General features: G+C 55.8%; 9 protein-coding genes across 9 annotated transcripts; 6 read left to right on the top strand and 3 right to left on the bottom strand.

Moving 5' to 3' along the window:
- Window positions 1-26: 26 nt before the first annotated feature.
- Window positions 27-1,117, top strand: VTJ04DRAFT_7918 (uncharacterized protein; the record flags this gene model as incomplete). The annotated part of the gene is made up of 9 exons (XM_069366297.1): window positions 27-62; window positions 131-234; window positions 303-354; window positions 417-434; window positions 486-539; window positions 591-646; window positions 705-810; window positions 885-930; window positions 1,005-1,117. 9 exons carry the CDS (start codon window positions 27-29, stop codon window positions 1,115-1,117), a joined length of 585 nt encoding a protein of 194 aa, XP_069217246.1.
- Window positions 1,118-4,706: 3,589 nt separating this feature from the next.
- On the top strand, window positions 4,707-4,985 carry VTJ04DRAFT_7917 (uncharacterized protein; the record flags this gene model as incomplete). Its single annotated transcript, XM_069366296.1, has 1 exon — window positions 4,707-4,985. The coding sequence occupies one exon, from the start codon at window positions 4,707-4,709 to the stop codon at window positions 4,983-4,985; it is 279 nt and encodes a 92-aa protein (XP_069217245.1).
- A 923-nt stretch (window positions 4,986-5,908) lies between these two features.
- VTJ04DRAFT_7916 (uncharacterized protein) lies at window positions 5,909-6,706 on the top strand (the record flags this gene model as incomplete). Its single annotated transcript, XM_069366295.1, has 3 exons — window positions 5,909-5,965; window positions 6,268-6,472; window positions 6,621-6,706. The coding sequence occupies 3 exons, from the start codon at window positions 5,909-5,911 to the stop codon at window positions 6,704-6,706; spliced, it is 348 nt and encodes a 115-aa protein (XP_069217244.1).
- Window positions 6,707-7,208: 502 nt separating this feature from the next.
- Window positions 7,209-8,633, top strand: VTJ04DRAFT_7915 (uncharacterized protein; the record flags this gene model as incomplete). The annotated part of the gene is made up of 1 exon (XM_069366294.1): window positions 7,209-8,633. One exon carries the CDS (start codon window positions 7,209-7,211, stop codon window positions 8,631-8,633), a length of 1,425 nt encoding a protein of 474 aa, XP_069217243.1.
- A 234-nt stretch (window positions 8,634-8,867) lies between these two features.
- On the bottom strand, window positions 8,868-9,269 carry VTJ04DRAFT_7914 (uncharacterized protein; the record flags this gene model as incomplete). Its single annotated transcript, XM_069366293.1, has 1 exon — window positions 8,868-9,269. One exon carries the CDS (start codon window positions 9,267-9,269, stop codon window positions 8,868-8,870), a length of 402 nt encoding a protein of 133 aa, XP_069217242.1.
- Window positions 9,270-9,459: 190 nt separating this feature from the next.
- VTJ04DRAFT_7913 (uncharacterized protein) lies at window positions 9,460-9,702 on the top strand (the record flags this gene model as incomplete). The annotated part of the gene is made up of 1 exon (XM_069366292.1): window positions 9,460-9,702. One exon carries the CDS (start codon window positions 9,460-9,462, stop codon window positions 9,700-9,702), a length of 243 nt encoding a protein of 80 aa, XP_069217241.1.
- Window positions 9,703-9,716: 14 nt separating this feature from the next.
- VTJ04DRAFT_7912 (uncharacterized protein) lies at window positions 9,717-10,522 on the bottom strand (the record flags this gene model as incomplete). Its single annotated transcript, XM_069366291.1, has 2 exons — window positions 9,717-10,081; window positions 10,144-10,522. The coding sequence occupies 2 exons, from the start codon at window positions 10,520-10,522 to the stop codon at window positions 9,717-9,719; spliced, it is 744 nt and encodes a 247-aa protein (XP_069217240.1).
- Window positions 10,523-11,160: 638 nt separating this feature from the next.
- On the top strand, window positions 11,161-11,912 carry VTJ04DRAFT_7911 (uncharacterized protein; the record flags this gene model as incomplete). Its single annotated transcript, XM_069366290.1, has 2 exons — window positions 11,161-11,670; window positions 11,736-11,912. 2 exons carry the CDS (start codon window positions 11,161-11,163, stop codon window positions 11,910-11,912), a joined length of 687 nt encoding a protein of 228 aa, XP_069217239.1.
- A 72-nt stretch (window positions 11,913-11,984) lies between these two features.
- On the bottom strand, window positions 11,985-12,609 carry VTJ04DRAFT_7910 (uncharacterized protein; the record flags this gene model as incomplete). Its single annotated transcript, XM_069366289.1, has 2 exons — window positions 11,985-12,329; window positions 12,517-12,609. 2 exons carry the CDS (start codon window positions 12,607-12,609, stop codon window positions 11,985-11,987), a joined length of 438 nt encoding a protein of 145 aa, XP_069217238.1.
- Between the last annotated feature and the right edge of the window lie 67 nt (window positions 12,610-12,676).

Below are 12,676 nucleotides of genomic sequence, written 5' to 3'. Positions count from 1 at the left end.
TGGACCTCACACACTAGAAATTCAACATGGGTGTCGCCAAACGGACAAGAAAATTCGCGGCGGCACGTGGCTCCACAACTCATGGATTTACATGACCTTTCATCCAACATGTCTGCTAACGCCGGTACAGGTCAAACGCATGATCGGCCGTAATGATGAGCGGAGAAAGGAGGAGGCTGTCAAGAAGGCCGAGATGGCCTTGAAGAAGAAGGAGAAGGAGGCCGTCAGGGAAATGTGTGTTGCCTTCACCCCTCCGTCTCACTCACCCTGCTCTTCGGACCTCTCACTGACCATCACTTCAGTCCTCAGATGCCATCGTCGATGTTCTTCGAGCACAATACGGCTCTTGTGCCTGTGAGTACTTGATATGTCCGGAGATGAAAACATTGAGCACATGCTGACGTGGTAACAAACAGCCCTACCAAATCCTTGTGGTATGTTCGAACCCGAGGTCGAGCAGAAACTTCGACAGCTAACCCATGCAGGATACCAACTTCTTGTCCAGAACAGTTGGTGCTAAGCTTCCATTACTGGAGACGGTATGTCTTGTTGAGCTAATCTTTTCCGTGAACGCCTGCTGACTCCCTCAGGCCATGGACTGCCTCTACGCCTCGTGCAACATCATCATCACATCCTGCGTCATGGCGTACGTTTCAGGTTCTCTTACCGTCGACTCCAGCTTGCCTTATCTGACAGCTTCGCAGCGAGTTGGAAAAGCTCGGCCCCAAGTACCGCATCGCCCTGATGATTGCCCGCGACGAGCGGTGGACGCGCTTGACGTGCGATCACAAAGGCACTTATGCTGATGACGTACGTGAATTTATTTGAGTTCCCTATCTCTCCTCTATGAGCCACCGACGACATTAACTGACTCTGCCATCTAGTGCATCGTGGACCGCATCCAGAAGCACCGCATCTACATCGTTGCCAGTACGTTCCCCAAGCACCTGACTGTTTGCGATTATCCCTGTCTACTTGTGGCGGAAGCTGACTGTTTGAACCAGCCAACGATCGCGACCTGAAGAGGCGCATCCGCAAGGTTCCTGGTGTGCCCATCATGTCGGTCGCAAAGGGCAAGTATGTCATTGAGAGGTTGCCGGGCGCCCCGACTTCCTGAGGCGCCTTGAGAGGAGGTTTCATGATACAACAAGGACCTAGGTAATCTCCAACAGACTGACTTGGTATGGCGAAGTCTTGACACTGGAGAAACTTTGGGAGTTCGTCACAAGCAGAAGACGCTACCTAACCTGATTATTCTGGGAGTTCGGTATTCTGTGTTTTCGAACCGGGAAAAAAAGGAAGGGAGATAGATTGGCATGTCCCATGATCTTGGAGTCTGGCGTCCGGGACTAGAAACAGGGTTTACAGCATCGGGTATGTAAAGATACTAGGTAATGATTGACATGAAAGTTCACCATTTCACGGAGTCTCAAGGGTTGTAGTCGTGGAAGAGACACCAGAACTCAGAGCCGAGAGCTTCCCAAGTAGCACTCAGATTCTGTTGTTGATCTCATTTGCTCGTGTTTTTCATGAGCTACTCTGGGAGGTAGGTATTCCTCATCCCTAGGTGCTGTTGATTCAACATGCGTCTTCCTGGTGACTCAAATGCACGTTGGCGGAGCTGAGTATGTCTCGACGCTCAGCGGCGGTAGCCGCTCCTCTCTGGCTATGACGCAATCCGGATCTATTTCGAGTACACATCCCACTAAACCCACGAGAAGCGTAGCCAGCCTTGCGTAGTAGAAAAGAATCTATATGCATCAATAAGCTCAGGATGACGACTGACGACGACGTAGTTTGTCCATGTTTTTTGTCGTCACGTCACCGTCAACCGATCAAGGGAATAGGGCCTGGCCAGGAAGTTCTTTTCTACTACAATAAGGTCTCTTTTTAAATTTCGCAAGTTCAGAGGCCAAGCACTCTTGTGCACTCCCCGATCGAGGAGACGTGGTGGCGTGACTGCGGATGAAGACAAAGTTCCCGGGGGGGAAGGAGGGCCTATAGGTTTCCGTGCCTTCCAATACGACATGAACATGGGCATATCGTTCCTTCTTCCCAAGTACGATGGAGAAAGAGTTGCTCCTATCGATATTGAAATGAACAAACATCCATCAGAGACGGAGGGGGTAACTACAAGCGTGCCGCCTCACCTACGAGCCGACCCCGTCGACATCACGAACTACACTGGATTGGGTTCGATCCAAGTCGGTGGGTCAGGGCGATAATGCAGGAAACCTATGTTGTCTTCAGCCGCCTGTGTTCAATCTCGGAATATGCCGTGCAGGCTGCTATGAATGTCACTGCGAGCGTGTCTGAGTGCAACCAAGCGTGTGTTGAGGAGGTACGTGCTGAGCGATGCTATGATGCTGGTGAGGTGTCTGGATGGATCTCAGTGAGTGAGTCCGCTCCTGGCTGGCACTGCCATCAAGCGAGTGCGTCGTGGGAGCCGTCAGGCAACCGCTTGACGATCTCGCCATCTTGGGAAGGAATAGCGTGCCATGAGCGATGGGACAGTATGCAGGTCTCTGTGCCTGATGCGAAGTGAAGAAAATGAGAAGGCGTGGTAGCCCAATGTTGGCTGGGACCGCCAGGTACTCCGTCAGTGCCGCATCGTGACTGCCCGTGTTGGCCGCAGTCTGCTCAGCCCATATGTCATGTCAAGTGATCGAGGCGCCGAGCTGACGAGACAGCCTTCCTTGTGTTGGAGGTTGGTGTTGAGTCTGGGCCTTGGGCTGTCTCGAATCGTCAGGCGGTAACGGAACCAATCCGTAACTTACCGTACGCCTGTTGGGGCCATTGCGGGATCGGAGCCCGGCCGGTGGCTGCCCGGCAGTCGTTGCTGGTGAATCCGGGGAATCGGGTTGTCCACTCCCCCAGACAAATGCCAGGAAGCAGTTCCCGGGCTGGGGTTTTGGACAAGCCACACATACAGCACTTGCAGCAAGCGGAGAAACGTGGACGGAATGGCTTCACATCTGCTGAATGGGCCAACCATGACAACACATTGCCGCTGCCCCAAACTTCCCCGCGATCTTGAGCATTTCGCTAATGTAATGCCGGAGTGATGGTTCTTTGCAAGTTGGGTTTTTTGCGGGGAAATAGAGGGTGACTTTGCTTAGCGCTGGCTTCCAAATGCCGTCTCGCTCTCATAGTGAGGTTGGGTGTCAAGAGTCCGTACTGTACTGTACCGGACGGCGTGATAGTGACCAGATGGACTGCCGGTCAGAGGTGGCCAGAGAGCAAGAAGATGCCCTCCTGAGTACAGAGTCCTTCTACAGCGCAAGCCGCCGGATTACACCGGGCTTCTACCTGATCAACCTCAAAATGCTTGCCAGGTTCTGGTATAGGTCGGCCTGGCCGCCCCTCGCCCTGCATCACCCAGCCGGGAACCTGGAAGTTTTCCTGGTGGACCTAGGTGGAGGAGTCGTCTTGGTTGCGCTTGCCAGCAAAACTGATGTGGCACTTTCCATCCCGCGAACAAGGCACATGACGAAATGCCTGACTCCAGAGACAACATTGAAACTTTTTCACACGCCAACGCAATTCTCTGGTTAATAAACCTGACATGTTGTTTTGCTGGGATGTTTTTTTTGTGTTCCCGCGGAGATGCCAGGGCGGACCCAGGCCTCGGCCACGAATTGCGTGACGGCGCGAGGCGGGAGGGGCTTCACCATCCTCCCGGGCACCGAGTTAGCGGCGCAGGTTGTACGTAATTGAAAAGGGCGCCCGGCAGCTTCCCGCCGTGCCAGGTTCTTTAGGTTCGCTCGACACGCGCATCCGACCGACCGCTGGACCGGATCCAACAGCGACTTTGGAACGGCGCACGCCGGACCAGGACGGGCCTGGCTGGCCGGCCACCTGGCGGTGACTTTTGATGAACAACAAAGCAGTACACATTCGTGAGACTCAACATTCGATTTGAGCCAACCAGCCGGGACAAGTTTAGTCAGCGAATCCGCCAGATCAAGACGGTTATACCCAGATGCGGCTGCTGATGTTCCGGAGCCCGGGATACCGAGATGCCTGAGAGCGGAATGGGAACACCTCAACATATTTCATATGACGATCGGTCTATGGTGGTGGCGTCTATTGGTTGCGCAAAACAGCGGCAAAGTCGGCCCTGGCCGCGGCCACGCGGCTTGCTCGGGTTGCCAGTGTCCTGACGTTTTGAAATCGAGTACTTACCTCTTTTTCCTTGTTGTCTGCGTTTTTTTTCTCCAAGCCCCAGCCCCGCTGTCACCGGCATGGGACACATGGCATTTCCCAGGTCCTTCGTTCTTGAATGTGATGGGGCGACCGCCGGGTAAGTCGCCAAGATTCAATGCCGACGATGGATCTTGATAGTAATCATCAAGTAACAACAACCTCCCTCGCTGTGTCAAACTGGAGCTTTTGTGGGGGAAGAAACTTTTTTTTGTCCTGTGCAGTGCGGTCGAGGTTCCCAGGGGACGCCTGTTATGGACCTGTCAGCTGACTGGGCTCGTGTCCCGTTCGCCGAAGGCAGATTGCGGAGGGGAGAATCATGATAGAGCAGGCATGTGGCCGTTATATGAATGCTCTGGATTGGAGATACCATGTACATACCCCTGACGGCTCCGTTCCTACCTAAGGTAGTTTCTTACGTAGTTCTGGGAAGTTTGCGGTCGGCAGCTAGGTGTCAGTCATCAGCCATCCAGACAGAGCATGAAATAATCATCCAGTCAGTGATGGATCCAAGCCAGCGACCGGCTTCCCTCTTCCAGTGCATCACCTCCATCTCTTGCATCCGGAAGCGGCGCTGCCACAGTCCCCAAGTTCAGCCGTATCGTCCGTATCATGTATCGTCTAGCCCCGCCCATTACATGCTTGTGCGACGCAACGGCGTCTTGGGAACGCAGAAGTACACCGCTAACATCTCGGGCAGCGCAGCCGAGAACGGGGCCGCATGTCGCATGCCCAGATGTGCGGTTGACGAGGGTGAGAAGCCCAGCATCCGGATCTGCTGATATTTGACGCACCTGCAGGCCAGCCGTGCCTCGCGCCAGCAGAGCTCACAAACACGCACTTGCACACCACATGCGTTATCTACGGGATCCGGTTTTTTTAATGGCTGCGCAAGTACACCTCTCAAGCCGTCGCATTTTGTCTCTCTCCTTGCCCCAGGCCATCCTTGCATCTACCCCATTCCCCCGGGGTAGGTTCCTGGAGAAAGCACGGAGTATGCCCGGAGGGAAGTCCGTCCAATCCATGCCGATGAGGACTGGCTGTTGCATGCGGTGGTCGGCGCGGCGCATGAGCGTATCGGGATACCTATTTTCTGGATTTCGGTATCAAGCTTTTTGTTGGAGGGAAGAGAGAGAGATGGTGTGGGAATCCTCACCAGCGAGGCTAATCGGGGGAGTCGAATCCGTCGTGCTGCTAATCTCTCGTGCTTCTTTTCCTTCCCCTCCCAGCCATGCTGCTCTGCGGCAACCCTTCTCCTCCCCTTCCCCTCCTTCCCTGGATCCGAAGTCGGTGGCCAAACCTGGGCAAAGCGAGACAGCGATACGGTCAGTGCACGTTGCACCGCGAATCTTGCGCTTCTTCGTCGTCGAAGTGCACCTCTGGCCCCATGCAAAGGCTTTTGTGCTCAATGTCCCCCGATTGGGTGGACCAAGAGATAGACTGCCCTGGAAGGTTCTCTTGGGAGAAGCTTTTTTTTATTTTTGCCTGTCTGGTGGCCTGGTCAGCCGTGGACGGTGGATACCGGTGGATAACCACTCCCCTCATCATGGTGCATGCCGTGAAGGTCATGGTGGATTGGTGGAGTTTTGACAAGACCAGCACGACGAGTGGTCGACTTCCTCGCCAGCCAACATCAAGCGCGGCTCCGGACAGCATCCCCGTCGCTTTGTTCTTGGCCTGCGGCTGGCTCTGGCCTGCTTCGCAAATGTGCTCGCCCCTTCCGCTGCCGCATCGCGCTCAGAATGTTCCCTTACCGTTCCTTGTAGGTCGTAACACTGGCGGGGCCGGCCTAGGTCCTGGACACCGTGATTGCAGAAGAGTCTCCATAATCCCCAGCTGCCGCTCGTCATGTGGACAGACTAGAGGTAACTGACTGGACGTTTGGGCGGTTTGTCGGTGGGCTCAGCTTATTGTGGAGGAGGCTATCTTGACCTCGTAGGGCCCGGGAGGGCGCACACAAACGCAGCGCACACGGGCCGAACAAACAAGAGAAGAGAAGGCCAGTCGCTTTTTTCTAAAATCGCACATCCGACCGTGTTCACTTTTTTTTTATTCCGAATCCAGTCCTCGGCTGGAATTCTCCATCTTACTCCGAGTTCTTTCCTACCTGCTCCTCTTCTTATCCTCAGCTGCTTGAGGTGGTTCGACTTCAAATCCGTCTTGCTCTTTCCCCCTTTCCCACGCATCTACGGACTCCGTATCTGGCTTTGCCTCAGCCGCTGCTGCCTTTGTGCGCCTGCGCTTGGTTTCATCAGGTCCAACCTGGAAGGTAAGATACCATCCAATCCCCGGTATCTATTGCGGCGCATCTTCACCGGGGAAATTGTTTATCAGCGTGTCCTTGCCGGCATGCAGATTCGACTGCCCCGCAATCGCAATCGTCCTTGAACCCCACTAACAGATAACCACGGTCCCAGGAATTATACGCCATCTGCGCCGAGCAAACCTCCCTACCTGGGGTGACTACCTGACCGTCCAGCTGGCCCCGACCTCCCTTTCATAGCGTCATGTGCAGCGTTGGCTGCCCATCAAGGCCCCGGAGTCTATCTGCCGTGATTGTACACTACTCCCAGCATCTCTGAGTTTTCCCGCCTCACCGCCGTCTGCACCGTTCGGCCCTCCTTTCTGTCTGCCATTCCATTCATTCCGGCTTCCTCGCCCTCACCGGAATCTCCCCATCTTCTTGGCCTGCATCCGATTCATACGCCTCCGCTGGCGCCAACCGTTGCGATAAACATCACCTTGACGTCGTCTTGCTCAACGCGCAAGACACAGATTGAGCGTCGGCTCCGATCGCAACTCATCATCTGCCATCCGCCTCGTCCGTACTTGCCACCCACCGCAATCCGACGACTGCTCGACCTTTGCGCTCTCCCCTGTGCATCCACACGAAGATACGCGATCGCCGACTTACCTATCCCACCGACCAACTAGCTCTGCCTCGCTTTCGCCCATTGTTGGCGATCCTGTTCGGAGCCTAGACAGCTGCCCCGACACACTACACGATGGCGGCCGAACTACACTCGGACCTCGCCATTAGGCCGGTCCCCCGAGACATCCGCGGCGTTGGAGCGGGACGCAACGCCGAAGACAGGAGACACAAGCACTCTCGTTCGTCCTACTCAGAAGCCTCGCCTCTGGCATCGAGGAATAACTCGCTCACCTTCCGCCCTGCGAAGCGCCCCATGCCGTCACCCGACAAGACCATCGCCATTATCAACGCCAGCGGACGGCAGGCTGCCTCACTGATCCGTGTTGCCACTGCTGTCGGCTACCATGTCCGGGCCCAGATGAGGAATCGTGAGGGCGTCGTCGCCACCGAGGTGGCCACAAATCCCAACGTTACTGTACTCATCGGAGAGTTGTACACAAAGGACAGCCCCTCCGAGCCTATCGACGTGTCGCGGAATGGACCCATTTCCGGAATCGGAGTCAACCACCGCTTAATCTCGGAGCTGTTCAGGGGCGCTCAACTTGCCTTCATCAACACCACCTTCTACGGAGACGAGCAAAAAATCGGCGAGGCTCTTGCCGACGCGGCCAAGAAGGCCGGTATCCAACACTACGTCTATTCCTCCATGCCAGACCACAATGCCTACAACAAGGACTGGCCATCATTGCCGCTATGGGCCTCGAAGCACAAGGTCGAGGAATATATCCGCAAGATCGGGCTCCCAGCTACTTTCGTCTATACCGGAATCTACAACAACAACTTCACATCGCTCCCCTACCCACTCTTTTGCACCGAGCTGCAGGAAGACGGTTCATGGATCTGGCAGGCCCCCTTCCACCCAGACGTCAAGCTTCCGTGGCTTGACGCCGAGCATGACGTGGGGCCTGCGGTGCTACAGATCTTCAAGGACGGTGTTAAGAAATGGGGTGGGGGTAAGCGCATCGCCCTTGCCTACGAGATGCTCTCTCCCCGTGAAGCCTGCGAGGTCTTCTCTCGCGGTGTCGGTCGGCCTATGAAATATGTCCATGGTCCCATCAAGATTGAAGTTAAGATCCCTGAGGGCTACCGGGAACAGCTCGAGGCGCTCGAGAAGCTCTTTAGTTTGGGACATGACGACCCGTCCAAACAGCCTCCATATTTTGGCGACATTGAGCTCGAGCGGAGCTGCCCCAAGGACGCTCTCGAATTGTGGGAGGGCCCACGAGGTCTCGAAGAGTATGCTCGCGAGGTGTTCCCGCTCGAGGAACAGGCCAACGGCTTGACATGGATGCTGCCTGACGGCGGTGCTAGTGTACATCGGAATGGAAACGGTGTGTCAGATTCGGACCCGAAACCACCACCGTACAGCATCAATGGGTACATCACCACCCTCGCGCAAGTATCGTTGGAGTCGGAGGAGGAAGACGACGAGGATGGAGCGGACGATGGCATCGTCATGCGGGGACTGAAGCGGGACGACGAGGAGTGGCTTGCGTAGCCGTACGCGTCGGGGTTGCTGCTACAATTTGCTCCCCGACGGAGCCCTGGCTTCTGCTTGCCACTTGGTCTCATCCATTCATTACACATACGACACCGACCGACATACCTACACCCACTCGGCCGTCCCCTCGGCTTTCACACCTTCACACGCATCCTCATCTTCCTGTCCATCTTGTTTTCCTATCCCTTATTTTCTTTCCCTTCCCTTTCGCGGCATTCTATTCACTTTATCTCAAGGAGCATTCTGGCACGGAGCAACGGCGAACAAAAGCAAATGAAACGGACACACAAAGTTCTGGTGTTGGGTTGACACGGCAAAGCATGGATTGATGTTTCTGGCCCGAATGCAGGGGACGAGGATGGTGTTGTACCTGACTTTACCAAGGGAAAGGGAAGCAACGGCGGGACGGACCGATGGTGACGGCATAGGGGTGCGCTGTATTTTTCTCTCAACTTTGCATGGTTTTCTGTCTTGCTCTGGCTGTGTTGCAACCGGCGTTCCGGTCACGGTGTTGTTGGAGATGTGGGTGTTTGGAAGAACGGGTATCAAAAAAAAGTTGAAATGAAAAATAAAAGCAAGATATGATATCAGACGACGAGAATTTTGATGGGTTGACCAGGCGCTCGTGTCCATGATGTTGTCGCGGATGTTGAGTTAGCATGATCAACGTCCAGCTGATGAGAGATGCGAGCCAGAGTGAAGAGGGATGGATGGAAGCCTGACGGACATTCCAAGCTGCCTCACACTTTATCAACCTACCTCCTCCGTCCATGTCCTCATCATGTCTGGCAAGGGGCCATATACGGAGGACATAAAGACCAGAATGGACTTGCACCGTCCAGGTTCACTCATCCAGGATCGCTGCTTCCGCCATGAATATCATTATTATCCATTACTGGGGTCATTCGCAGATCTAGTACATAATCCACACAGACACCGCCCACCACCGAGTCTAATAGTTCCCAACATCATCATTCACAAACACGCACAACACGCCATGCCTCCTTTATTAGTCGCGCATACTCTCTCTCACAACATGGGCAATCCTTGCCCGATTTCTCCTTGAGCAAGCCCAATGCCTTAGAACTTGCCAAGAGCCAGGTTGCCCAGCATCTCCTTGGCCGTGAGCCAGGACGTCTTCCACAGGGTCGGCACGTCCAGCGTGCTCGACAGGCCGTCGGCGAAGCCGAAGAAGAGCATGGGCGGGATCCAGCCGCGCGCGTACTCGAGCGCGAAGCAGCCCTCGGGCATCTTGTACTGCTTGACGTCGCCGCGGCGGAGGTGGTGGATGGTGCCCGGGGGGTACACCTCAGGCTCGTACTTGCCGGGAACGTAGGCCTGCTGGACGCCGGTCAGGATGTGGAAGTAGTCATCGGCAGTGTGGCGCCCAGTGTGGCCCTCGGTGCCGACGGCGGTGCCGAAGATGATGAGGTACTCGGTGATGCCTAAGGGGAGGACTGGTTAGTATAAGGGCTGAAAAGGGGGTGAGATGGAGGGTTAAACGCACTGGCATGGATGATGTACATAGCGCCCATGGCACCGCCAGCGTTGTTGAAGACCCAATCCTCGTGGGTGTTGACATAGCGGGAGACCTTGGGGTCGGCGGCCAGCTCACCGACAATGTGCTGGACGATGGCGCGAGTGTCGTTGCCGTGAAGCGCGATGCCCTTAGCGGACACCTCCCGCAGCTGGTCGAGGTCGAAGACGTAGAAGCGCTCCAGCTGCTTGTCGAGCGCGTAGAAGATAGGGGCCAGCACGCTGAGCACAATAACGAGGTACTTGAGCAGGACCGAGAAGCCGGCGCCGCAGTTGCAGCCGCAGCTCTTGCCGCTCTTGCTGCTGCAGCAACCTCCCTTGGGGGAGGACGAGGAGGATTTGGCCGGCATTGGGAGCGATGGGGAATGGGCCGGAGGGAGGAAAGATTGGAGAGAACCTGTGTTGGTTCAGAAGGAATGAAGGCCGGAGGGAGTGAGCGTGGTGATAAAGGAGAGAAATGGAGGTGAAAAACAGACGGTCAGCTCCCAACAAAAAAGGTCAATTGACGGAAACCTAACCTCCCCCGTTCCCTTGGGGCCGAGCGTGCTGCTGACTGTCCAGTGCTGTTCGGCCGTTGACAAGACCCCGGGCATGCCCGGCGGTCGACCAGCACGGAAAGCGGTGGGACAAACCCCTGGCGGAAAGGCCCACTCCCCTGTGGATATCAACAAACACACAGCGAACCAGAGCCTGCTCTGCGTCCCGAAAAAGAGATCCAAGAATTCTTGGCCGGCAGAATTCCGCACTTCAGCGGCCAACCTCCAACCAGTTTTCCACTTTTTTTTCTGGGTTTTCCGTCGAACGACCCGGATGTCAAGGTCCCGACCAACGCCAAGCGCTCGATCGCATCCCGCGCGTCCCAGCACTGCTGTCGCTGCGCCTGTGGGGACCTGGTAACGATAAGAAATCCGCGATACCGTATTGCGCCAGGAAAATATCAAGAATCAACCCCACCAGCCAGATCTCACACCCTGGACAGACAAGAAACATGGCATCAACAACAACCAACACCAATCCTCCCCGCCTTGCCATCCCAGGCCAACCCCTCGGGCCGGCCTCCCGCTACCGGCCTGGGCCCGGCACCCATCTTCACGGCTCGCACCTCTACGCCTCGCTGCTGGGCCACGTCCGCATCACCGCACCTGCTCGCGCCCCGGGTCCCGTCAAGCGGCTGACCAAGATCACGCCCCTCCCGACACCAGCCGAGCTCCCTACCATCTCAGTCTTGCCGCCGTCGACAATATCAACAGGAGACGAGACCGGCGAACAAAGGCAGAAGAGGCGAGAGGTGCTGCCCGAGGTGGGCAACGTAGTGCTGTGTCGGGTGTTGCGCATCACGCCGCGGCAGGCGGTGGTGACGATCTTGGTGTGCGGGGAGACGGTGCTGGAGGCGGAGTGGCAGGGGTTGATTCGCGTTCAGGACGTCAGGGCGACGGAGAAGGATAAGGTGAAGATTTATGAGAGTTTTAGGCCAGGAGATATAGTGCGGGCGGAGGTGGTAAGTTATTCACCTTGCTTACGGTGGAGATAGACGACTGGTTAACTGACTGATCCTGCTGGTAGATCTCGCTCGGTGACCAGGCGAACTACTACCTCTCAACGGCAAAAAATGAGCTCGGCGTCGTGCTGGCGACAAGCGAGACGGGCAACACGATGCAGCCCGTCAGCTGGAAGGAGATGAGGGATCCTGTGACGGGGGTTTTGGAGTTGAGGAAAGTTGCCCAGCCGCAGCCGCAGTGAAGAGGAGGATTGGGCATGCATCGGCTTGACGTTCTAAAGAGAGAAGGCGCCATGATACCATCACCTAGATGCCTATCTAGGTCCAGGCCAGTTTCGTGAGTCTTTCCGTCCAGCGTCATGGAAGCAGTACCATGCGCCGGATATGCGGTCGGTTCCGGGACCCTCCCTGCCCAGCCGGCCGTTTGCTTTCCAGGCAGGCAAGTCTTGAGATACGGGTGCAAGCTGGGAAGGAGGATGATAGATCACGGCTGGCGCTTCCAAGCTCATGTTGGCGTTGCGGCAAATCAGGTGCTTCTTCTGCAAGTACGAGCTGAAGGCCCACGGATTGTGCCACATGGCGCTTGCTACGCTGGACAGCCATTCCAACGACAAGACTGTTGGAGAGGGTGACGTGAGGGGCGGTGCTGCATTGGCGTCCTGTATCCCGCATCTGTTCCTGCATTGGCCGAGATCAGGTACCAACCCGACGCCAACCAAGCATGTGCTTATGTGCTGGACCTCGCCCAACAATTATCTGAGTTAATGGGGCCGGGTGTACATCTTCCATGCCGATCCGCACACGGCAGGAATTCGTGTAGCTATTAATATGGATTTTTCTGGTCACATTTTCTTCTTTCTTCAATTCCAGTTTTGCCTTGTCGATCCGCGGTGATCGTGGGGGCTTGGGCGTCTGGAAGACAATGCAAGACGTCAGCATTTGATCATATTCCAACAAGCGTCGGGAAGGGCTGACGTCGAGTGCCAAGAACAAGGCGCAGACCCAG

The sequence above is a fragment of the Mycothermus thermophilus genome (assembly GCF_041956435.1).
Source record: "Mycothermus thermophilus strain CBS 625.91 unplaced genomic scaffold VTJ04scaffold_5, whole genome shotgun sequence".
NCBI classification, from domain to species: Eukaryota; Fungi; Ascomycota; class Sordariomycetes; order Sordariales; family Chaetomiaceae; genus Mycothermus; species Mycothermus thermophilus.
Note: the sequence above shows the minus strand (reverse complement) of the source record. Positions and strands in the feature narration are given on the sequence as shown.